The sequence below is a fragment of the Rhamphochromis sp. 'chilingali' genome (assembly GCF_963969265.1).
Source record: "Rhamphochromis sp. 'chilingali' genome assembly, chromosome: 19".
Lineage (NCBI taxonomy): Eukaryota > Metazoa > Chordata > Actinopteri > Cichliformes > Cichlidae > Rhamphochromis > Rhamphochromis sp. 'chilingali'.
This window is the reverse complement of record NC_137946.1, coordinates 12037935-12060470: the sequence shown is the minus strand read 5'-3', so window position 1 is coordinate 12060470 and position 22536 is coordinate 12037935. Positions and strand designations below refer to the sequence as shown.

Below are 22536 nucleotides of genomic sequence, written 5' to 3'. Positions count from 1 at the left end.
GGTTCTTTTCTGATATTTAATGGATCGGATTACATTTTTTATTTCCCTCCGATATTCGATCCAGTAATTAACGTCAGTATCGGACCGATACTGATACGTAATATCGGATCGGTCCATCTCTAGTACAAATACAGCTGCTCTGTGACGGCCTCAGAGGTTGTCTAAGAGAATATTGGGAGCAACAACACCATGAAGTCCAAAGAACACCCCAAACAGGTCAGGGAGAAAGTTATTGAGAAATTTAAAGCAGGCTTAGGCTACAAAAAGATTTCCCAAGCCTTGAACATCCCACAGAGCACTGTTCAAGCGATCATTCAGAAATGGAAGGAGTATGGCACAACTGTAAACCTACCAAGACAAGGCCGTCCACCTAAACTCACAGGCCGAACAAGGAGAGCGCTGATCAGAAATGCAGCCAAGAGGCCCATGGTGACTCTGGATGAGCTGCAGAGATCTACAGCTCAGGTGGGGGAATCTGTCCATAGGACAACTATTAGTCGTGCACTGCACAGAGTTGGCCTTTATGGAAGCGTGGCAAGAAGAAAGCCATTGTTAACAGAAAACCAGAAGAAGTCCCGTTTGCAGTTTGCCACAAGCCATGTGGGGGACACAGCAAACATGTGGAAGAAGGTGCTCTGGTCAGATGAGACCAAAATGGAACTTTTTGGCCAAAATGCAAAATGTTATGTGTGGCAGAAAACTAACACTGCACATCACTCTGAACACACCATCCCCACTGTCAAGTATGGTGGTGGCAGCATCATGCTCTGGGGGTGCTTCTCTTCAGCAGGGACAGGGAAGCTGGTCAGAGTTGATGGGAAGATGGATGGAGCCAAATACAGGGCAATCTTGGAAGAAAACCTCTTGGAGTCTGCAAAAGACTTGAGACTGGGGCGGAGGTTCACCTTCCAGCAGGACAACGACCCTAAACATAAAGCCAGGGCAACAATGGAATAGTTTAACACAAAACATATCCATGTGTTAGACTGGCCCAGTCAAAGTCCAGATCTAAATCCAATCGAGAATCTGTGGCAAGATCTGAAAACTGCTGTTCACAAACGCTGTCCATCTAATCTGACTGAGCTGGAGCTGTTTTGCAAAGAAGAATGGGCAAGAATTTCAGTCTCTAGATGTGCAAAGCTGGTAGAGACATAACCTAAAAGACTGGCAGCTGGAATTGCAGCAAAAGGTGGTTCTACAAAGTAGTGACTCAGGGGGCTGAAAAATTACACACACCCCACTTTTCAGTTATTTATTTGTAAAAAATGTTTGGAATCATGTATGATTTTTGTTCCACTTCTCACGTGTACACCACTTTGTATTGATCTTTCACGTGAAATTCCAATAAAATTGATTCATGTTTGTGGCTGTAATGTGACAAAATGTGGAAAAGATCAAGGGGGCCGAATATTTTTGCAAGCCACTGTATAGTATGAAAATGAGGAACTGATGTGGAAGTAGATTTCAAAATGGCTTGGGACAAAAATCTAGTTGTTGTTTTAGCAACCAGTGGCTTTTTGTTACTCTCATCCTTGTGTGTCTTTAATTGTGGGCATGCAATACATACATATGGGTGTCCTAACTGTAATTATGTGTAATTCTACATGTGCACTGAATGTAAAACAAGTACAAACAACAAATCAAAAGAACAGCGTCCCCACATGGGTCTCAGCTCTGATACTTACTTTTGTTAGCACGGTGGGGAATGGGCACAGCCACATTTTTACCGCGGTCGTAGTCCTGCGGTTTGGGTGGTGAGGCAGTGAAGCGGCAGATGCCTGGTTCAGAGGGTGTACTGAGGGAGGTCATGCTGTCTGCTGGGTCATTGGTACCTGTCGTCATTTGATCAGACGAGCTATCAGAGATAAAACATTCTGTGATTGTAAACTTGGCGTGTTGTAGATGCTCCTCCAGCTTGGCGTGCTCATACGCCCTAGCCAGCTCCTCGTAGGTGGAGGACGCGCTCTCTGTGGACACCATGCTGTTCCTTCCCTTATCTGAAAGAAAAGAAGTGTAGTTTTTTTCAACCATTTACTTAGCTACTCAGTTACAAGAGAGTAAGTTTTCTTAATTTTAACCCACCTGTGTCCTGTGAGAGGCTGGCACTGTAGCTGTCACTCTCGGTGGCTGTGATGCCATGAGAGCCCATCGTCCGCCAGTCAGACGTCAGAGTTCGTGCAGAGGCTGTTGACTGACTTTGACTTGGGCGGCTAAGCGTCCACTGGCTGGAGTATCTGTTTCTAGAGCTGTGGGCTGATTTTATGCTCTTTCGTGACACTGGGTCTGAGAAGAGAGAGGTCACAGGGATCAGAGAACATCTAAGGATCAAAGATGCTTGGTATCCATGTATTAGCTGTCAATAAGTCTATATTTTCTCAAATGTATTGGAGATGTACTTCAATAAAAGATCAAATCTGTTGCTCATATTTAAAGCCTCAAACTATTTCACTGAAAGCTGTGACAAGCAGAACAAATATGAACCTAAAACAAACTCACTTGTGCCAGGCCGAATGTCTGACATGTCAATCAAAGGGCCTGAATTCTGGATAAGGGCTTGGTGATGCAGAGAAACGCCTGTACAGAAGTTCTGTGGATTCACTGACTGGCTGAACTCTGTGTCTGTCACCGGCACTGCTGCCTTGTCCTCTCCTGTTGCAAGCAAGGAAATAAACGAGTTACTAAGATCTTTTAGAGGCTTCTAAAAACCCCTCTATGAATGGCAGCTGTGTTGCTGTCAATGTGTGGTCACATGCCTATCTGTTTGATGCCTTCCTTGTCTTCAATGAGGAGCTGGACACGTGGGATGTCAATATGGAGCCTTGGTCCTTGAGGAGGACCCTTCACTGGAGTGTCTATGCTTCGATTGTTCTTGCTACACAGAGACAAAAAAACAAAAACATATATATTAAGCCTGAAATTGCTTGTAAGTGATTTATTTATGCAAAATACAGCTATTCTATACAGTACACATAACAAATAAAGCTGTCTCTTACCTGATAAGCATCTCTGCAAGGCTCTTAGCATCTGCGAGAAGACGGTATAATTATATAATTAAGACATATTTTTTCAGCTTGTCACTTGTGTTAGTATATTAAATAGTTTACTTCCCACCTCTAAGTCGTTTGAGCCTCTTCTCCTTGCGTTTCTTTCGTATAATGAAGAGCAAAGCAACGCCAAGGGTAACCAGAATGACAGGAGAGCCGATAGAGAACAGTTTCTTCACATCGTCCCCCTCTCCACGAGCTGATTTAATGGGAGGGATTGTACCTAATGAGAGTAGAAGGAGAAGAAAAATTTGATAAAATTTACAAGAGTCAGTAACAGAAACATGAATGAGAGGAAAAAGATACACCAAGACCTAAAAAACTAGGAAAGACTTACTCCCATCGTAGTCAGTTGTGGCAAACTGGGAGGTCTGGTTGCCACACCCAGCACTGTTGCAGGCCTTCATTTTGAGCTCGTACCAGGTGGCCTCTCGCAGCTCACTGAGGAAAAGCTGATTTGTGGAATTGGCCTTGAGGCTCTGCCAGGCCCAAGTACCTTTGGGCCTAAAGTCCAGCATCAGGTCAGTGATAGGGCAGCCCCCGCTGGTCCAACCCTGAAGGTTGAGGCCTGCATGAGTGGAGTTGATGTGCGTTAGCAGTGGCTGGTCCTTGTTGAACACCGGTTCTGGAAAAGGAAAAGACACTAGGTTAGAAAGATAATCATAAATTAGCAATTTAAGATGTATTTATCTGTGATGCATTGATGGCTTCGTGTTTGAGAAGAAAGTTGTAACTGCTGCTACAAGAACAGACAGTAAAGAAAGAGAAGATTTATTTCGACTTAATTCCAGCTTCAACACTTTTCTCTAGACCCCTCACCTCTTCCATGCGTCTTTGCCTCAATGATCTCACTGATACGTCCTGAGCCCACACTGTTCTTGGCAGCCAACTTGACCTTGTACCAAGTTCCACAGCGGAGATTGTCCAACCTGAAGGAACGCTCGCTGGAGCTGATGAACACATCTCTCCATTCCTCTGTGTTGTCCACAGAATACTGCAGCACAAATCCTGCAGGCACACCAGTACACATTTATGTCAAACACAGCTACTAATGGTGGTGTATCCTTGCTGCAGCTCCATCTGTTGGACACCAGGGGGCAACAATCAGCTACAATTAGCTACAGCCAGCTGCGGTTTGACTTCCTTTTACCTAGAAACATAAGCTTGTTGCACAACTGGATAAGTACATATGACATCAAAAGTGTGAAGCACCCTTAAAAAACAGGTCAACAATATTTAAATACCCCTGATGGAGCTTCCTCCATTATCCCCAGGAATCCAAGCCAGGGTGATGGAGGAGGTGGAAGTAGTGGAGACAGTCAGACGAGGCTGGTCAGGAGGAACTGGATGTACACACACACAGACAATAACTTAGCACCAGGACAGAAGTGTCTGTTTCACTCAAATAAGTTTATAAATTTTCTGTTTCTTCTTACCTTGTACCACAAGGTTTACTATGATGGTGTCAAAGCCTAGGGTATTAGTGGCCGTACAGGTGTAGTACCCAGAATCCTCTGCTTTGACTAAGCGTAGCACCAGTGTACCATTGGATAAGATCTGCCGTTGGCTGTCAGCTGTCACAGGAATGGCAGAGTCCTCACTGATAAAGAGCAGACAGGTTATTCAGGATTAAGAGCAGTTTTAAAAAAATCAATTTTCCTCACAAGAAATAGCATCAGCATGTGTGCATGATATCTCTGATATCTAAGGGTATACAGTGACCGCTCTGACCTGTCTTTGGTCCATTTAATTGTGGGAGTAGGCTCTCCCACTGAGCTGCAGGGCAGACGTACTTCCTTCATCCAGGGAGTGGTCACAGTGCCCCCAAAGGACAGGATTTTAGCTGGGACTGCACACAAAGATGCAACCAGTAAAACTCAACATGCATCTTTAGCACATGATGTTAAACTCAAATAGTAAGCATTACACCAAAATGACTCTATTCATACTTCAACTTGTCTTTCTGTGTCTGCTTTTGGATGATTAAGTGGGCCTGAATCGTTTTTCCTGGGGGATTAAAAAGCTGTACCATAGTGTTTTAATGTAGCCCCCTGTCAAAACTCTTAGTCTCGAGTCTATCATTTCTCCATAAATCCTCCCTTCTATTGATTTTGCCTGCTATCTCTCTCCCCAAGGGTCATTTTACTGGATAGGCCCTGTTCATCACCACATAATTAACAACAATGTTTCTTGCAACACAGCCGCTGCTCAATCAATACCACGGCTGTCAATCAATAGCAGAGATTGTACACAGAGCGAGAGGGAGGGAGACTGATGAAAGTGATCTGTGTAAAGGAGATCATGCTGCCAGTTCATAGCCATGTTTACCGCGCTCTCCCTGATAACCTTTGCACAAATCCCTTTACCCTTCTTCTCTACAACTGGCATGCCTGGAGGACCCACCTTTCCCAGCAGGCTCCACAGTGACCTTTGCGCTAATGTTGCCTCTTCCAGCAGTTGTCACAGCTGCAGCCCAGATGAGGTATTGTTTACCGCGGGTAAGGTGCGTGATACGGTAGAAGAGCATCTCTGGGTTGGCCTCATACTCACTGGGAGCCTGGGACAGAGGGCACGCAATGTCATGTTAGCAAATAAAACAGTAATATAACAGGAGTGGTGGCAGCTTGTGGACTTGATTAAAGTGCTACATTTTATAAAGCTACAAAGGAAATTAAGATGAACATAACATTAATTTAGGCTCTATTCTGTTTAAGTTTCAGCATAACATATGTGACACCAGGAAACTGAAACTAATGCTCCTGCAGTTGACAGATTAAACAGTTTTTTTTTACATCTGTCCTTTTCCTATTGTGACACATCAAAATGCGCTCAGTGAAAAAGGAGGTGTGCAATTTTCCTTGAACACTGTCGGTATCTTGAAACAACAAAAAAGCATACTTTTTGGAGAAATAAAGGGAAAGCCAAATACATCTGTCAATGTCATCTGTTTGTTTAAAATTTTAACTTATTAGCCTCACTGGCAGTGTTTGCCTCGTGATAAAAGGCAGAAATGATACATATATTGTTTCTCGAATCACTTAAATCCAAAGCACAAACATAGAGTCCACTGAGATGTTTTGTCTCTGATACACTGACAGCAACTTGCATTTTTGACTCTTTCTTTATTTGTCTTTCCCAAAATTTAAGGATGATACTGTGCATTATTTTTGCCGGGTTTTCTCAGCTATGGCTGACCTCCTTATGGATTCCATTTCCACCCAGATCAACTTGTGAATTTATTGTCTGAACAACGTAGATCTTATGCTGTATACAACTTGACATCATTTGAATGTTTTGAGGGAGTTAAAGCTTTTTGCAGAGCAAACTGAGTGTTTTGGTTGTAAAGGAGAAACAGATGTGGTATGTGGTATTCTCTCTCTCTCTGTTTTTTTTTTTTTTTTTGTTCAGGCAAAACCCATAAAACCATGTCTTTTTTTAAACAAAAACTATAGAAAATATGCACAGCGAGCAGTATGATTGCTCAGAATTGAACACAGGTTTTAGGTCAACACAAGAAAGGCAAAACAGAAAATGTAAACCTTTGTGCGGAGCTGTCTATTTGTCCCACAACTCAAAATAAAATTGATGCAAATGACCTACAGCTACTTATAATGCTGTACTCAACACTGGATTTAAGGTTTGCTTGGATGTATTTTTCCTCCAAGCAAACCTTTGAGAATGAACACACACTCACCTGCATCCACACAAACACATACATGGCAATGCACAAAAAGACTGTTGTCTCTTAAGATGATCCGCTGTTCTCTCTCTTTAATCTGTTCATCTCTGTGTTCTTTCACCATTTGCTTTTTCTTTCCCTCTCTGTCTAGCTCAGTGAAGAGGACTGGATGGAGGGACACAGGGAGGGGAGGATGTGCATAAGTGTGTGTGTGTTTGTGTGCAGGGGGTTCGAACATTCCTTCAGCATCGTGGCGGTGTTGTGGTGATCCAGGGAGTGATACAGGGAGATAATGAAAAGACGGACAAAAGCACTCTCATCTCGATGTGACTGATACCCTCCTCTCTCCTCCATTCCACCCTGCCTGTCTCTCCCTCTTCCCTCATCCCTCTCTTTTTCTCTCATTTCCCCTCGGTCTTTCCCTACCTCTAATGGTGTGCTTCTTTTTCTCTCTCAACCTTCTTTCCACCCCCCTCCCTCCTTCCCTCTCTCCTCCCTGCCTGTGCTCATTTACATGGCACTCATGCACAGAGAGGGAGGAGTATTTGTGAATAATAAGAAAGTGAGATTCTAGCCTGATATCAGACTTCACCGTGTGCTGGTGTTTGTGTGCACATGATCTAACCACAATTGAAATGCTTGCACGTATGTGTATAAATAGAAAATGTCGAAATGTGATGTCTCTGTGAGTGTGTGCTTCTGATGCGGCAGTGTGCATGTGTGAGCTTGTTCTCTGGCTCATTTGCATATCTACGTCTCATCACGTTGCCAAGACAACCTCATCTGTTCATCTGGGAGGGCAGGAAATAAAGCGATGGTGCAAACACAGTGAAAGAGAGACATGCGCAACACACACACACACACACACACACACACACACACACACACACACACACACACACACACACACACACACACACACACACACACACAATGCATGCATACAGGTTCATTTAATAACAGCGCTTACAAATGAATTATTTCCATTGGTAATTTAATAAGTTACTTGGTTTACACGGACCTCAGAGATAAATTGGCCCTATATGAATCACACCCACAGAGGAGGCACTTACTGGCTGTCCAGATCCGGGACTGGAGCAGTAGATGGTGTACTTGCGGATAATGCCATTTGGTTTGAGAGGAGGCAACCAGGACACAACCACACTAGTTGAGGAGGAGGGAACTGCCTTGATGCCAGCCGGTGGACCAGGAACTAGGAGAAAAGACATAGCAACATCAGCATGGCGGGCATCCATATGTGTGTGTGTTTGTGTTTGTGCAGGCACATGCTGGGTGTTGGATAGCTATTAAAGTGAACAGGCTTTTTTTTGCGGATTGGAAGTCTTAGCCTGTACTAAGCTGCTCTGGAAGGACTTTGAAAAACATCCTTTTGAGGGGATGGCTGTGACATATGTTCATTCAGACACTGGTCAGCAGTTCTGACTCTGTGACACCCAGCATTCTCAAAACTCTCAAACAGATTAGACATTAGTGTCTGATCCTCTGCTAGCCACTTCAGCTTGGCACTGGACACTGTTTAATACTCTGATTACGAGATAATGGCACAAAAGGGGCTTAAAAAACATGCACACTTTACAAAAACACATCAGGACACTGGATACTGTGAAAGGTGAACAATAATGCTTTTGTTTCATTGGTCTTACAGTACTGGGTCCACACTATCAACCCTATTCAAACCAAACCATAAATATAACTTGTGCCTGACAGTGGGCCTCATCTGGCCTCTACAGAAGGAGGCTACCACAGTGTAAGACCCAGCCCTCTAAATCCATCCCCCATTCCTCTTGTTTTCTTTGTGAGGCCCCCTGATGCTCTCTACCCTCAGATCTCTTTCCCCTACAGAGGACATGAGTGGGCAAGAAAACAACAAAAACTCAGAAAGCAGAGATGCAAGTTTTAAACGAAGTAAGCAGGGACAAAAAAAGTGACAGGGATCATGTAACAATGGCAGCAGGGAGGCGCACAGGAGGCTATCATTATCATAACTGGACCCCCATGTCAAAGCACCAGTAGGAGATGGGACAGTCAGGTCCCATCTGGTGCCCAAAATCTGCCCAGGACTCCAGACAGACAGATACACAGACAGACAGTCTGCCAAGACAGTCTGCTGCAGAACTAGCACAACCCAAGTGATGATGAGGAAGAGAACACTACTAAGTGAACAGTCTCATTTATAAAAATACACGATGGAACACTGAGTCAATCAGAAGAGGACAGCAGTCTAGACACAAATAAACAAACACCTCAGCTGTGGTGTTTCTCTTATAATTTTTTCACTCATTATTTTTTGTCAGCCAAGAACGGGCTGTGCAATCGCCATTGTATCTTTCCATCTTCAGCCCCCCAGGCCCCTCCTCCTCCTTTATAAAGAGACATGGATCTGGCTGTAATCCTGCCTCCAATGGTGTAAGCACAAAATTAATTCTCTCTAATCCAAAAGGAGTTAATCCCTATGCCTATGGCAAGAGGGCTGGTGGTAAGGATGCAGGCCCAGGCCGATGGCTGACTCCTGGATGCTATATGCTCTAAGACATCACTTCTCCCTCCTCCTCCCGAAACACCTCCCTTAGCCCTGAGCTGTGGACTCAAAGCCTCTTAATTCTCATTAGCACAGCTAATGGAGATTCCCAGCATAGCTTGTTATGAGCTTTTGTTATGGGTTTGAGATACAACCAGCTCCCTTTTTTAAAATCTACCTCTATCCCATTTCCCATCTCCTTACATTGCACACTTTTCTTCATGTAAAAAACAAATGAATTGTATACTCACGATCCTCTCGGGTTTGGATATAGAGGACATTGCTGCGGACCCCATCGCCAGCTTGTGTGTAGGCCAGCACCTGAACACTGTAGTTAGTGAACTTCTCGAGCCCTCGCAGTTCCACCTGTTCACGTGTGGTGGTGATGTTTTGCATCTCTCCCCATTCTGAGGGAGAGGAGAAAAACTCTTTTTAGAAGCTGTAGGTGATGATAGGAGTAACAACACACATCAACTCTGTTTCCTAAAAAATATATTTATTTGCAGTTGCATTTATTTGGTAATGTAATACGTGGCCATTACTTTTTTTTCATGAATATAATTACCTTCCTATTTCAAAATTGTGTCTAAAGGAGGAGTAAATATTTTTTTAGGAAACAGAGTTGCACAGATATTGGACCTACAACACACAGACACTCATTGCTATACTGTGTGACTTTCTGATCACAAGTTTTATTAAAAATCTAAGAAACTATGACAGACTTAACAGAAATCTTTGGGGGTGAAAAATAAAATAAGTGCAGAAGTGCCAAAAACTCAAATACCTTAAGGCGACTTTCAAATTAAAATGACTAACTTAAGAGCTGAAAAAAAAAACATGTTTGCAATATGCTACATAAAAATGATGTTGTAGCAAGTCATAAGAACTCTACAGAGGCATCTTTTTTATATAACTCAGTCAATTAAATGTGATTAGGACTTATGCTTTGTATTATTAGGTGCATGATGTTGATCGTGTCTGGGGTGTTGGTGCTTCTGGAGCAGTTATCTGGCAAATAATATAGCACGCTGTGCAACTAACTGTTAGTTTTCCAAGAGTTTTATTTGTATGTAGTAAATAGGTATTTGTGCCTGTGTGATGCACCCCCGCTGTCTATGGATGGGTGCATCACCCTCTCATCTAAATGTGGTCACTTCTGTCAAATCAAAGGCTAGCCCTTAAGCTAAAGTTGAGCCATATCTCCATCTTGGACATACAATCTATTTGACAAACAGACAAATTCAAAAACACACAGGACCAGGAAGTGCTTTATGAGAAAGGTGTGGATACACATTAAAACATTCTGACTCACAGCACTGACAGAAAGGTAGGTGAGTGGGAGGACGGGTTGGTGAATCTTAGAATGAGATAGGTGATAATTACTCTGCATTGGCCACTGGGCCTGGCCCCCACAGCACCCACCTCCGTCAGGGAAGAGGGACCAAAACACAACCCGGTAGCCTTTCAGCACACCGTGCAGCGTCAGCCGTGGAGGCTCTGCCCATGTGATCACTGCCTCATCTGATGTCACAGAGATTGCTCTCACATTCTGCGGAGGCTCGCTGGGCACTGGGGAACATAGAGAGTGAGTGTTAGTGCTGCACTGTTAAACTATATTTGAGTACTCTTAGTGTTTTAATGGCTTCTACTGAAATCTGGTCCGACGTAGCATGGCAGCCGAAGCACTGATAAGTAATAATAACTCAATGTCACAAACCACAGGAAATCTCCGCTGAAATAAATCAGTCAAACAAGCTCAAATTAGTCCTGAATAGCTCCTTGTTCATTCCTAGCTTTTAGAGAGGAGAGTAGAAGTGGAGGGGGGTTGATGGAGAGGAGGAAGAGCACTGAGAGAGCAACATGAATAGTAAAAGAGCTACACCAAAGGGGTCAAAATGCAGATGAGCAGGGTGTGAGCTGAAATGTGGAGGATACAATCTAAAGGAAGACAATGTTCTTGTTTAAGCTAATTGAAGCTGTAGAGGCAGCTTCTGACTACCTGCGTGGCCAATTTTCATCATCCAAGTGCCCGTCATTACTCTCCTCTCAGACAGGAAGGGTCCAAAAAAGTATAAGAAATAAAAACACGGATAATAGACAGAGGACCAGTGAGGAGGATGACAAGGGAACCCATGGGAAGAAAGGGAAGATAAAGAAGGCAGACCAGGGAAAAGGGAGGTAGAGTGGGCAGACATTTAAAGAGTAATGGGGTTCCTTGTTCCTCTCTCGCTCTCTACCAGCCTAATGAAGGTGCTAATTAAAGTGGAAAGAATAATGGGGGATGTGCTGCAAATTTATTTCTAACATTTTGTTTGAGCATGCATTTCTACATGCATGTTATGTTCATTCATGAGTGTTTCATCCTGTTATTGCATTTGACTATTATTTTCATGTGTTCCTTTTGGATGTTTAAATTTTTTTCTTACAGTCCCTCCTCTTTTCCTTCCATACTCTCCTAAATTGTATCTCACAGTCTTCTCCTCGTTTTCTTCATCTTGCTGTCCACTTACCATCTTCCAGAGTGGTAGCATTGATCTCAGTACTGGATGGGCCAGTCCCAGCTCTGTTGAAGGCTTGGACCACCACCCCATACTGGGCAAACTTCTTTAGGTTGTCTAAGGTGTACACTTCACTGTCCCCCGTAGCTTTCATCTCCACAATACTATACTGGCCATTGCTACCTGGACCGTTCTCTCTGTATCCAATCTGGTAGCCGCGGATCACGCCGTTTTGCAGCTCCTTTTTTGGAGCCTGAAAGTTTTGGAGAAAAAAAGTTTTACTATGAAATTTGACAGCAATATGTAAAAAATAAAAAAAAAGAAATTAAACGAGATAAATTCTAAATTTTAGTTAGTTAATTTTTGCATTTCTGTAACCAACAATTTCACAGGTGTCTCTTAACATTTTGGATTTGTTTGTGACATCACTGAAACCTTGTTGTTTTAAATCATGGAGCATATCTTTATATCCCATCATTGTTTGCTTTCTAGTTATTTCCACTTATACTAGGCTTAATACTTAAATGAAGTCGTAAGCAACAGTGATTTTACCCTCCATGTGACTCGTATGCTCTGAGATGTCATCGGTTGCAGGATTACATCCATCGGAGGCCCGTCAGGTGCTGTTGATGGAAGATATCAGATAGTGATGGCTCTACTCCATACAGAGACAGCAAAAACAAATACTAGATAGGCAAAAAAATGTGATATTTAGAGAAAAACAATCACTTACGTGCTTCTTCGGTACTGATTGTGAGCTCTTTGCTGGGAAGACTGCGGCCAATCTTGTTGTAGGAGTACATGCGGATACTATAAACGCATGCCGGGTGCAGCTCTACAATGTTGGCCTGATTGTTGGTGGGTGAGATGTTCCTGGTTGTGTACATGTGATCCCATGTGTCTGTTGAATATGAGCAGAGGTTTATTTTTTCAGTTTTTAATTATTGAAATAACTTTTACATTAGGGATTAGGCTTGTTGTTTTTAATAACCCACCTGACTTGTTTTTGTACTCAATGTCATAGCTGGTGATGATGCTGTTGCCATCAAACCTTTGGATCCAGCGCAAGTTCATGCTTCTGTCCTTCACCTCCCGTACTTCGAGCTCGGGAGGATCGGGTGGCTCTGCGTGAGGGTGGAAAAAAAAAGAATTTTCCTTTGTTTTTACCACCATCAGTATCTCGTTAAATAACCTTTCCTCATTAGGTTGTTTACATACTTTTTTTCCCCTTAATTCTTTATTTAAATAAAAGAAGAGGGATTTGCAGTTGTTTGTAGAAATACCTTGTACAGTGAGTTGGATGAGCCCTCTGCCCTCTCCATAGGAGTTGATGGCATGGCAGGAGAAGAAGACAGAATCTCCTCGCTCGGCTGGGTTAAGCTGCGAGCATCAGCACAAGCAGGGAAAGATGACGTGTGAAATTTAGGAATATAATATCCTAAAAATATTCCCATAATAACTTCCTTTAATAGGACTTTTTTTAAAGCTTATTAAACCCTGCAATAGCCTATAGTAGAAGTAGATTTTTTTTTTTTAGCATAGTTCGGTGTAATGGCATTAAGCTACACTAAAGGCCTGAAGAGTATAAGTATATATTATCTGACCTTTAGGGTAGAGATGACTTCATCCCCCTTTTTGTTGATGCTGATGGAGTAACGGGGATTTCTCTCTGCGTCAATGACTGTGTCCCCTCTCTCCCAGCGGATAATAATGGGCTGCTCGCCACGTGCTGTGCAGTTCAGCTCCTTGATCTGGCCCTTCCTTGCCATGGTAGTGTTTGGGTGGCTGGTGATCATGGCAGGGACTGAGCAAATAGACAAGTGTCAGCATGATGAATCGTTTTGTATGGAATAATGACATGAGGGAAAACGGGCGTGTAGTATTGGAAACTGAGCAAGGATATATTACACATGTATAGACATCTCTTTTTTTCCATTTTATTCCCCATTTTCATTTCATGCTTCAAGCCCCACTGGCCTCTAACACCACCTCCTCCCTCTTTTTATTATTTTCGGTCTCTACTTTCGCTTCTCTTCCTCCTCTGTTACTTAGACGTAGATTATTGATTGAAGAGGTTCCTGTGGTTTTGCTTTCATCACTAATTCATCAACCCTTTTCCCCACCAAACATTCTGTAGCGCACAGGCTGACAGCCAGAGAACATCAGTCAATAGGAAAGGCACCCCCAGTGAAGGATGTGCAGGACACAGACTAAGTTAGGCTATGTTAAGCACAGGCCGCACTAGCCTGGGGCAAAAGTGCATCTTAGAAGAGCTGATCCCTGTCCAAAAAGCTGAGACTTATCTCAGCGCAATCCAGGAGATGTGGGTTTGAAAAGAAGTGGGTTCATGCCAAAAAGCAGAGGATTGACACTTACTCTTGACAGTAAGGATCATGCTTTTACTGATGTCTGAGCCCACTCCGTTGGAGGCCTGACAGAGGTAGTACCCCCGGTCATCTTCAAGAACATGTCGGATCAGCAGAGAACCGTTTGACATGATCTGGATACGGCCAGTTAGTGGGACAGGATGGTACTGCTGAGGGTTTCCTACGCCTGCAGGACACAACACAAAGCATGTATGGAAGCATGATACTTTTTCTTGTTCGTGTGTAGCTTTTACTGCAATGCCATGAGGATAATGTGCAGATTTTACCTTTGGCATGTTTCCACATGACTTTTGGAGGGGGGTAACCTTCCACGGAGCAGTTAAGTACTCCAGCTTTTCCATAGATACAGTCTTGATTGTTGGGCTGCACCACAAAACGCGGCGGCACTGAGAAACAGAAATCCTGATTTTATATAAATGGAAAAACTTGGTAGAAGTTACAAAAAGTAAGTGATCACAAAACAGTTCTACGGTTACTTTACACATTACACGTCACCCCTCACCAGTAACAATCAACTGTCTTTCCCAGCTGACAGTTGCAGCAGCATTGCTGGCGATGCAGGTGTAGTTTCCATTGTGCTTCAGTGTCACATTGGAAATTTGCAGGGAGCTCATGAACTCTTTGGTCTCTATTGCAACACCAGAGGCAGAGCCTGGCACGATGAGCTGGCCGTCTTTGTGCCAGGTGATGCGTATGGGCATGTCCCCAGATGACACCACACAGGCGATGTACATGAGCTTCCCCACTGAGGTAGAGGGGATATCGAAGGGCTGGATGAGCGGTGGCACTAGAGGAGAGAGAAAGGAAATCAGTGGAATAAAGGCAGTGATAGATGTTGAAGAGCGGCAATGTGGCCATCTGGAGCAATGCTAAGAGTCTGAGAGAGAGAGGGAGAAGGTCATTGGCCAGTGGGCCCCTCTTCAGCACCCCCCCACCACCCCACATCTCCTGCAGCCCATAATAGCTGCTCTGGTTACAGTCCAATTGGCAGGGGGAAGTCATTCCGTTGCCATGGTAATGGAGGTTGAGGTGGGGGTACTACAGCTGAGACATCTGGGGGATTTAATCTAGGCTTCATTATTATTCATCTAATTAAATCAGAGACACACTCACACACAGGCACATGTACACACCCTCAAACACCTCTGCAGCTGCCCTGCTTACTGCCATCGTTATCCCGCTCACAGACTAAATGAAATACGCACGACAAACATAAATCTACCCCCAAAACACCATTCATCTGCATTCAACAGCATTACTAAAGTTGCACTTGACAGCTTTGTACACTGGTGTCCCCCAAGTAGCAGTGACTAGCTGCTCTTCATCAAGAAATTTTACTTGCATCGCTTTTTTCCCCATCTTTTTTTAAGCTAAAGGAAGCAGTTTGAAAACCAAAGTAGTATTAGTATTGGTGATTGATTTCTTAAGATTTTTTTTCACTACTGTTTTAAGTGAATTTGAATTTTGGGTATGCATGGAGCATTACCTCTAGTTGAAATAGATTTGGGAAAAGCGTGAAGATGCAATATCTCCCTGTCAACTGATGTGTCACTTTATCTCTACTGCAGCCTAATTCTATAAAATGGGTTCATAAAATAGGTATAAATTTACCAAAAACACTGCCCAGTGCATCCGTACTCCTCTTCAGCTTTACCTTTGACAGTGACGTGGACAGTCTGGTTGATTGACACCTGGGGCTGGATCAAAACGCTACACAAGTAGGTCCCCTCGTCTGCGCCCTTCTGCACGTCTGTGAGCCTCAGTGTGCCGTTCTCAAACACCACTTGACGATGATTATCAGGCAGCTGCATGCCGTCCTTCAGCCACTTAATGGAGTAATACGGGTACCCAATCACACGACACGTTATATAGGTATTTCTGCCCGCCACTGCGGTGATGTCTCGCATGGGTCTAATTCGAGGTGGACCTGGAGACACGGGGAAGAGAGGGAGGGGATGGAGGGAGGAGACAGAGAGAAACACAGAGGTTGGAGAAAGGGGGAGATGAGGTGAGGGAGGTCATGGCAGAATATAGAGGGCAGCCACGGAGACAGGAAGGGAAGAGATAAAGGTTGAGGGATAGAGTGATTGGGGCCAGTTGACAGGTGGAAAGGGAGGTTAGTTGTGCCCCCTTTACTAAAATCTGATAGAGGATATTTGTTGATTTTAGCCTAATCACATATTCACTCAGTGTATTGTGTGTATAGATAGATAGATAGATAGATAGATAGATAGATAGATAGATAGATAGATAGATAGATAGATAGATAGATAGATAGATAGATAGATAGATAGATAGATAGATAGATAGATAGATAGATAGATAGATGTGTGCAATGCCTCTCACTAGGTCCTGTATGTTTGTATAGATTCAGGTGTAGAGTGCATTTATATTGAAAAGCAGACAGGCACCTCTTACGTTTATGCGCGCTTGGTACTCGGCGCTACCGGCCGAGTTGCGTGCGACGCAACGATACACTCCTCCGTCTGGAATAAGTGGACTGCTGACGTTGACGTGCGATACAGTCAGGCCATCCGACAGGGTGTACTGGCTGGTCTTGTAGGTTGAATCTCTAATCACAGGTTCATCGTCCAGTGTCCACGTGATAGAAGGGGGTGGGGCTCCTTTGGCCGCACACATAAGGGAGAAAGGCTCGCCGGGGTTTACCACCCGCTCGCTGAAGGAAGACACAATACGAGGAGTACCATCTGAGAGGACAGGGGGAGAGAGGAAACAGAAGGACATAAATAGAAAGTGAGAAGTTCTGACAGAAAAGCAGAATACTTGAGAAGTTGCAAAGCCCACAGCAAACATATTAACTTTGAACACAAAGACTATGGCGCCTAATACCTGCACTTATTTAAGTCACTGTCCACGTACCCTCTAGCAGAATAATAGAGAAGTCCTGAGCAGTGTGGCCCTTTCGGGAAGCAAAGCACTGGTAGGCCCCAGAGTGAAGCTTCTGTGCTGCAGTGATCTGCAGGGTGTCATTGTGTTGTCCTTGGATGGAGATGTGCTCGTCTGGGACAATTGGCTCTGTGTTCCTGTACCAGGTGATGGTGTATTCTGGAGAGCCTTCCACAGTGCAGGTGAAGAACAGTGTGCTGCTGATGCCCGTTTTCAGATTCTTAGGGGACAAGGTCACTCGTAGTGGATCTGAGAGAAGACCACAGGAGTTCATAAAACAAAAATGTGGATCACTTTAATAGTATATCTGCTATAATAATCAAAAGGCATCAATGTGATTTGTAGCCTGCTAACTTACCTTTTTATTTACTAATTATGTTATCTTATTCCAAAAGGTGTTTTTTGTGTCTTTTGCCTTTCCTGCATCACTCTAAAATCATTAAACTGGATTCAAAACATGACACATGGTGCTTACAGTAGGCGTTTTCATTCACAGAGATGGGGAGAAAGAGAGCGAGTACAATCAGCAGTGGTGACTCAATCAGTTGGACGCACTCATTAAAAAAGCAGCTGGAGATATCGCTTCACATCTCTGTCCACTTGTGTGTGTGAGTGTGTCTGTGTGTCAGCAAGAACGCGTGTCTACATGTGTGTATGTGTGTGTGTGTGCACGCAAATGTCAGTGAGCAATAAGGCAGCTGGTGGTGTATGCTGGGGGGCATCACTGTGCCTCCCAACCCCCCCTACTCACCCTGTCAGAGTCACAGACTGTGCTGCCATGATGTGCCCACTGGCAAAGCCTACCGCCTCTCTATTCTCTCGCTCTATCTCGCCTCACTCCCTTTGTTTCTTTGTATACTTTACACACTTTAGCTCAGCCTTTCTTATTATCTCGTTATTACATTGTAGATAATGTCATTCCAGCACTGTCTGGGTGTCCGACTGCCCCCCGCATGACCCCTTGTCTTTATCTCTGTCTTCCTCACTCTTCTTCTTTTCTGATGGTAAATGGTGTTGGCAGCTGTGATATGGAATCAGCCTGAGCGAATTACCGCCCTGTCTTTCCTTTTGAGGTCTGATATGATGGGACATCCTACAGCTCACACATATGTTTGTAACAGACACACTTTAGCTTGGACTTACATGTGCGCCCCAAACCAAACACTTAAAGGTGCTTACAACTATGTCTGTCTGCAAGGCTGATTCACTGACAAGACAACGAGCCAGTCTGCCAGATATTTTGCAAATGTGTGTGAGCGTGTGTGCGTATCTGTGTGTAATGAGCCTCACACACCTATCACGTGAAGCTGTCCAGACACCTCCTTTGAGCCAAAACTGTTGGTGACCTCGCATGCATAGCTGCCGCTGTCTTCTTGCCTCAGGTCACTGATGGTCAGCCCTGTCAATCGCCGCGTCCAGCGGGCATCTGAGGGTAGTGGGCGACCATCTTTCAGCCAGCGCACAGTAGGGCTTGGGTATCCTCCCGCTATGCAGGGGAGCTCAATACTATGGCCTGCGTAGACCTCCCCTGCTTGGAAACTGTCCAGGATGGTGGGTGCAGACTCGTTGGGGTCTGGAATGCAGACATGGTGTTACATTTTTGTCAAGACAAAGAGAAAAAGGTAAGTTCACACACCAGTTACTCACCCATTACAGAGAGCCTGGCTCCATTGCTTTGCCGTGTCTCGCCACTGTATTTATGCTTGGTGATGCACCGGTATGTAGAGAGAGCATCCTCTTTTTGAACATCGGAGATGTAAAGAGCCCCAAAGGAGGTCAGCGAGAACCTGTTACCTGAGGAAGACACATTAACAAAAGATCAACATTAATCTTCTTAAAGGAGAAGTGACAACAGGCAAAACATCACTCCGAAGACCTTGTGTGTAAAAAACTTTTCACTCCCTCCTGTTCCCACACTTTCGTGATGATCACTCTCGTTCAAATACATAGTGCATACTGCAAAACCATATTGTTCTTAGAACAAACAGCTGCCTGAACAGTTGGCACTACCTGCCTAATAATGCTGCTTCCCAAAGCCTGGCACTCTTTCAAGACCTGGAGGACACCCAGCGGTCACTTACACCACCCACAGACAGAGGAGAGACAGATTTACTGTCTCCCTCCACACACAGCTTATAACTCTTGCACATCACACTAACTACCATCACAAAACTCGTTAAGTGTTCTTCCTTTTATGCATGATAAGAAAACAGGAAGGCCAAAGATCAAATGTGCCTCTGTGTCTTCTCTTTCTTAGCATTTGTTTTATGCTACTCAAAGAACAGTTATGTCAGCATTACAAAGTCTTCAAGCTGTGTATAGTGAAGGCAGACATCAGTTTGCAATGACTCCCTTTACCAAGATATTCTTGCGTAATTTATACAGAACATTGTTTCTTTGCATAAAGGTAAGCTATCTTACATTTCCTGATAAAGTCCACAAACCTCACATTAACGAAGCTGTACTATGTCCTCACAGCACAAATAATCTCATAGTTTACCTTAAGTGTGACAGTCATTACAATAAGATTTCTTTAGGTTTGTAAGCATTAATTATCAATTGTGCCTTTTAGCATCCAACCACGGGGCAACAACTGGACTGGCTGCTTTCACATTCACCAGCATCAATATTTAAACTACAGAGTCTGTGTTTATCAGGGTCTTTCAGAGGGTTGAGCAGGTATACGGAAGGTAGCAGTTATGCACTGTGAATGTGTTTGCATCGAATATACTGTATGACCCAGGAGGAGGCACAGGCTGCAATTTCACAGCAGCCTTTGTTTGCCCCCTTAGAATGAAGCCTTACAGGATAATGAGCACTTTAAGACTGCTACTCCCACAACACCGACGACTAGCCTGTCACAACACTCTGACATAGGCAGGGAGAGAGAAACAGAGAGAGAGAGAGTCAGCAGGATCTGTCAAAGCCATTCTTTCTGTCCCTGTCTGCAGCAGTGAACTGAATTCATCCCATCTGCAGCCTCTTAAACAACACTTATTACACAATACACATCACATTAGTCCTCTCACTATCCAGCCATCACAACTGAGTGGTTTGTTCATAGAATCAGTCTATCGTTGGTTGACTCACTTCATGTCTTTGTGTGAACCATCATCAGTCTCACCCTTTTCCTCTTGCTCTCTCGCTTTCTCGCTGTTTTGTTTTTTTTTTGTTGCTCTGAGTTTCTAAGCAGAGTGGCAGACAGAGTAAAATATTAATTACTAAATCCGAAATCACTGTGCTCCCTCAGCTTTTATTCATGCTGACTTGACTAGACAATGAGAAACAGAACTGTACATCTTTCTCTCTCTCGCTCACACACACACACACACACACACACACACACACACACACACACACACACACACACACACACACACACACACACTCTGCTTCAGGAGAATACGCAGAAATGCATGCATACTGTACAGGCATTCTGAATATAAAAACAGTACAGTAGTTTCTGTTGCAGGTTTTTTTTCCGTTGTGCCTCCTTCATGTTACACAGACCCTTACAGAGCTTGAAGATGATGGATTGGATTGGATTTGTCAGACTCAAAGCTATATTTTGTCTTTAGTTTCAACTCGTCCATGTATACTAAGCATAAAGGAAGTCAGAGCCATGCACATGTATGTATGTACTTAATTTGGAAGAAAGATGCAAAAACACAAGTGCAGCAGATAAAACTTAAGTTGGAAAACTGTTAACTCTTGAGATAAACCGCAAAAAAAAGATTCTAAAGTCGGATTTAGACTTCTCTGTGAAATCTACGTCCTAACCTCGGACATCACCACAAACCCCTTTCTAACCCTTGCCATTCAAAGGCCATTCAAGCCTTTTCGGGCTGCGTCGAACCAACGTGTATTTACATTTCTCTGGAAGTGCATCTCAGGTTATGTGAAAGGTTGCAGCATAGCGTTTTGTAGGAGCTTCTGGTTTTGTTGTAAGTTACTGTGTAGATTTCCTGCTGAAGCATAATCCAGGGATAACCCAGCACTTACACAGCTTAAGATTTGCATTTTGAAATGTTTTATTACCTTAGCATTAGATTTTAAAACACTGATCAACAAAAAAAAAAAGCAATATATAAATACCAGCCTGTTTAACATCTAACCAAAACGGCTGTAAAATTTAAAAAAAAGAAACAGAGCGAGGCACTTACAGATCCTCAGAAATGCTCTGAAAGAACCATTTAAAAGGTTAAATAATTTTGTATCATGTATAAATGATTCTTTAAAGAGTCCTTTCACCCGAGAAGAAGCGCTTTGAAAGAAGCTGCATGGCCTAGAGGATTGTGACATTGTTAGATCCTGTATGAGTTTGGTCACTCTCAATGAGATGCATTCACAGGCAAAAACAGGGTGATGCCCAGATGCAGATGAGGTCCAGAGGGGAACTATTTTTATCTCCTTCTGCAGCTACATGTACGGGAAAGGGATTTTTATTTCTGACAGAAAAAAACTGTATATAGTGTGGATAATTTAACGGTTTAATCAGGAGTGTACATTTTTTAGTTTTGATGAAATTTTTAAAATAACTAAATTGGATTTGCTCTTTTTCCCCTTTTTTTTATGTAATTGTTGGCACATAGAGATAAACTAAGGTTAAGTCTGCTATTCTAAGTCTATAAGAGAGCCCAGTTACTCATGAGCAAGGCACTGCAAAAGCCACCTGCTTTACCCAATCACTTAATGGTGTTTCACCAGGCAACTACTCTGTAGCGGTGTATACTCCAGCTGTATGCTCTGCAATGTTAAACAGGGCATTAGTAAAGTTAAAGTTCCTACCAAGCCTGTGATAAAGGTGTGCTTTCACTTTATTTTTTAAACCAACAAAATGCCGGCAGCCTCACAGTCACACAGACCAGAGCTGCTGCTCTGACAAATTCCAAAGAGAAGGAAGGAAAGGGGAATTAATAGAAGTGTAAATGTGTGAGAGAATAGGAAAAAATAAAAGCAAGAAATAGTCTATAAATAGGATGTATACTGTAGCTCATGCGAGTCCAGCAGTGTGTATGTGTGCGCACCATGTGTGCGAGTTAGTAGCAGCCTCATTTTCTCACATGCAAATGAAGGCGTCGGCGCAAAGATAACGAGGCCCATATTTCCACCTCCTCAGTGGGGCCATTATTTATTGATGTTCTGCATCTTTCCCCCTCCCTCCCACTCTCACGCTTTCTTCATCCTCTCCCTGTTGCTAGGGTCTTCTCACTGGCATCCTGTTACGATTTTGGTGTACTTTCAGCAATTATTAAAGCACAGCGTGTTTACAATCATCAAGGACCAAATGTTGATACCCTAGGTGTTGTGTGAATGCAAAAATCGCAACGGCAAACTGGCTGTTGAAGTCGCTTAAATCAATAAAGAAAAGTAGGATCAGTTTGAAGTGGCTAAATATAGCTTTTCACATGCAAGTAGCTTTGTATCCAATCACAAATACTTTACAAAAACATACAACACAATGCACCGCGTTATAGCTTCC

At 43.5% G+C, this 22536-nt stretch overlaps 1 protein-coding gene across 3 annotated transcripts in view; it reads right to left on the bottom strand.

The window, feature by feature from the left end:
- LOC308386547 (cell adhesion molecule DSCAML1-like) overlaps positions 1 to 22536 on the bottom strand; it is a gene marked incomplete at its 5' end in the record, with an annotated part of 54124 nt that overhangs the window by 5040 nt on the left and 26548 nt on the right. For 2 of the 3 annotated variants that reach the window (XM_080866162.1, XM_080866164.1), the window contains 29 exons: positions 1686 to 1997; positions 2083 to 2283; positions 2497 to 2649; positions 2754 to 2872; positions 2994 to 3024; positions 3112 to 3267; positions 3382 to 3669; positions 3864 to 4052; positions 4289 to 4387; positions 4481 to 4644; positions 4776 to 4893; positions 5448 to 5601; positions 7797 to 7936; positions 9514 to 9669; positions 10646 to 10831; positions 11773 to 12013; positions 12313 to 12383; positions 12494 to 12661; positions 12756 to 12884; positions 13044 to 13140; positions 13365 to 13564; positions 14137 to 14313; positions 14414 to 14533; positions 14650 to 14934; positions 15802 to 16074; positions 16559 to 16855; positions 17028 to 17303; positions 18349 to 18627; positions 18702 to 18848. In XM_080866162.1, the coding sequence (XP_080722288.1) occupies positions 1686 to 1997; positions 2083 to 2283; positions 2497 to 2649; positions 2754 to 2872; positions 2994 to 3024; positions 3112 to 3267; positions 3382 to 3669; positions 3864 to 4052; positions 4289 to 4387; positions 4481 to 4644; positions 4776 to 4893; positions 5448 to 5601; positions 7797 to 7936; positions 9514 to 9669; positions 10646 to 10831; positions 11773 to 12013; positions 12313 to 12383; positions 12494 to 12661; positions 12756 to 12884; positions 13044 to 13140; positions 13365 to 13564; positions 14137 to 14313; positions 14414 to 14533; positions 14650 to 14934; positions 15802 to 16074; positions 16559 to 16855; positions 17028 to 17303; positions 18349 to 18627; positions 18702 to 18848 (5226 nt within the window). The remainder of the gene's footprint in view (positions 1 to 1685; positions 1998 to 2082; positions 2284 to 2496; positions 2650 to 2753; positions 2873 to 2993; positions 3025 to 3111; positions 3268 to 3381; positions 3670 to 3863; positions 4053 to 4288; positions 4388 to 4480; positions 4645 to 4775; positions 4894 to 5447; positions 5602 to 7796; positions 7937 to 9513; positions 9670 to 10645; positions 10832 to 11772; positions 12014 to 12312; positions 12384 to 12493; positions 12662 to 12755; positions 12885 to 13043; positions 13141 to 13364; positions 13565 to 14136; positions 14314 to 14413; positions 14534 to 14649; positions 14935 to 15801; positions 16075 to 16558; positions 16856 to 17027; positions 17304 to 18348; positions 18628 to 18701; positions 18849 to 22536) is intronic. The other variant, XM_080866163.1, reaches the window with a different exon arrangement.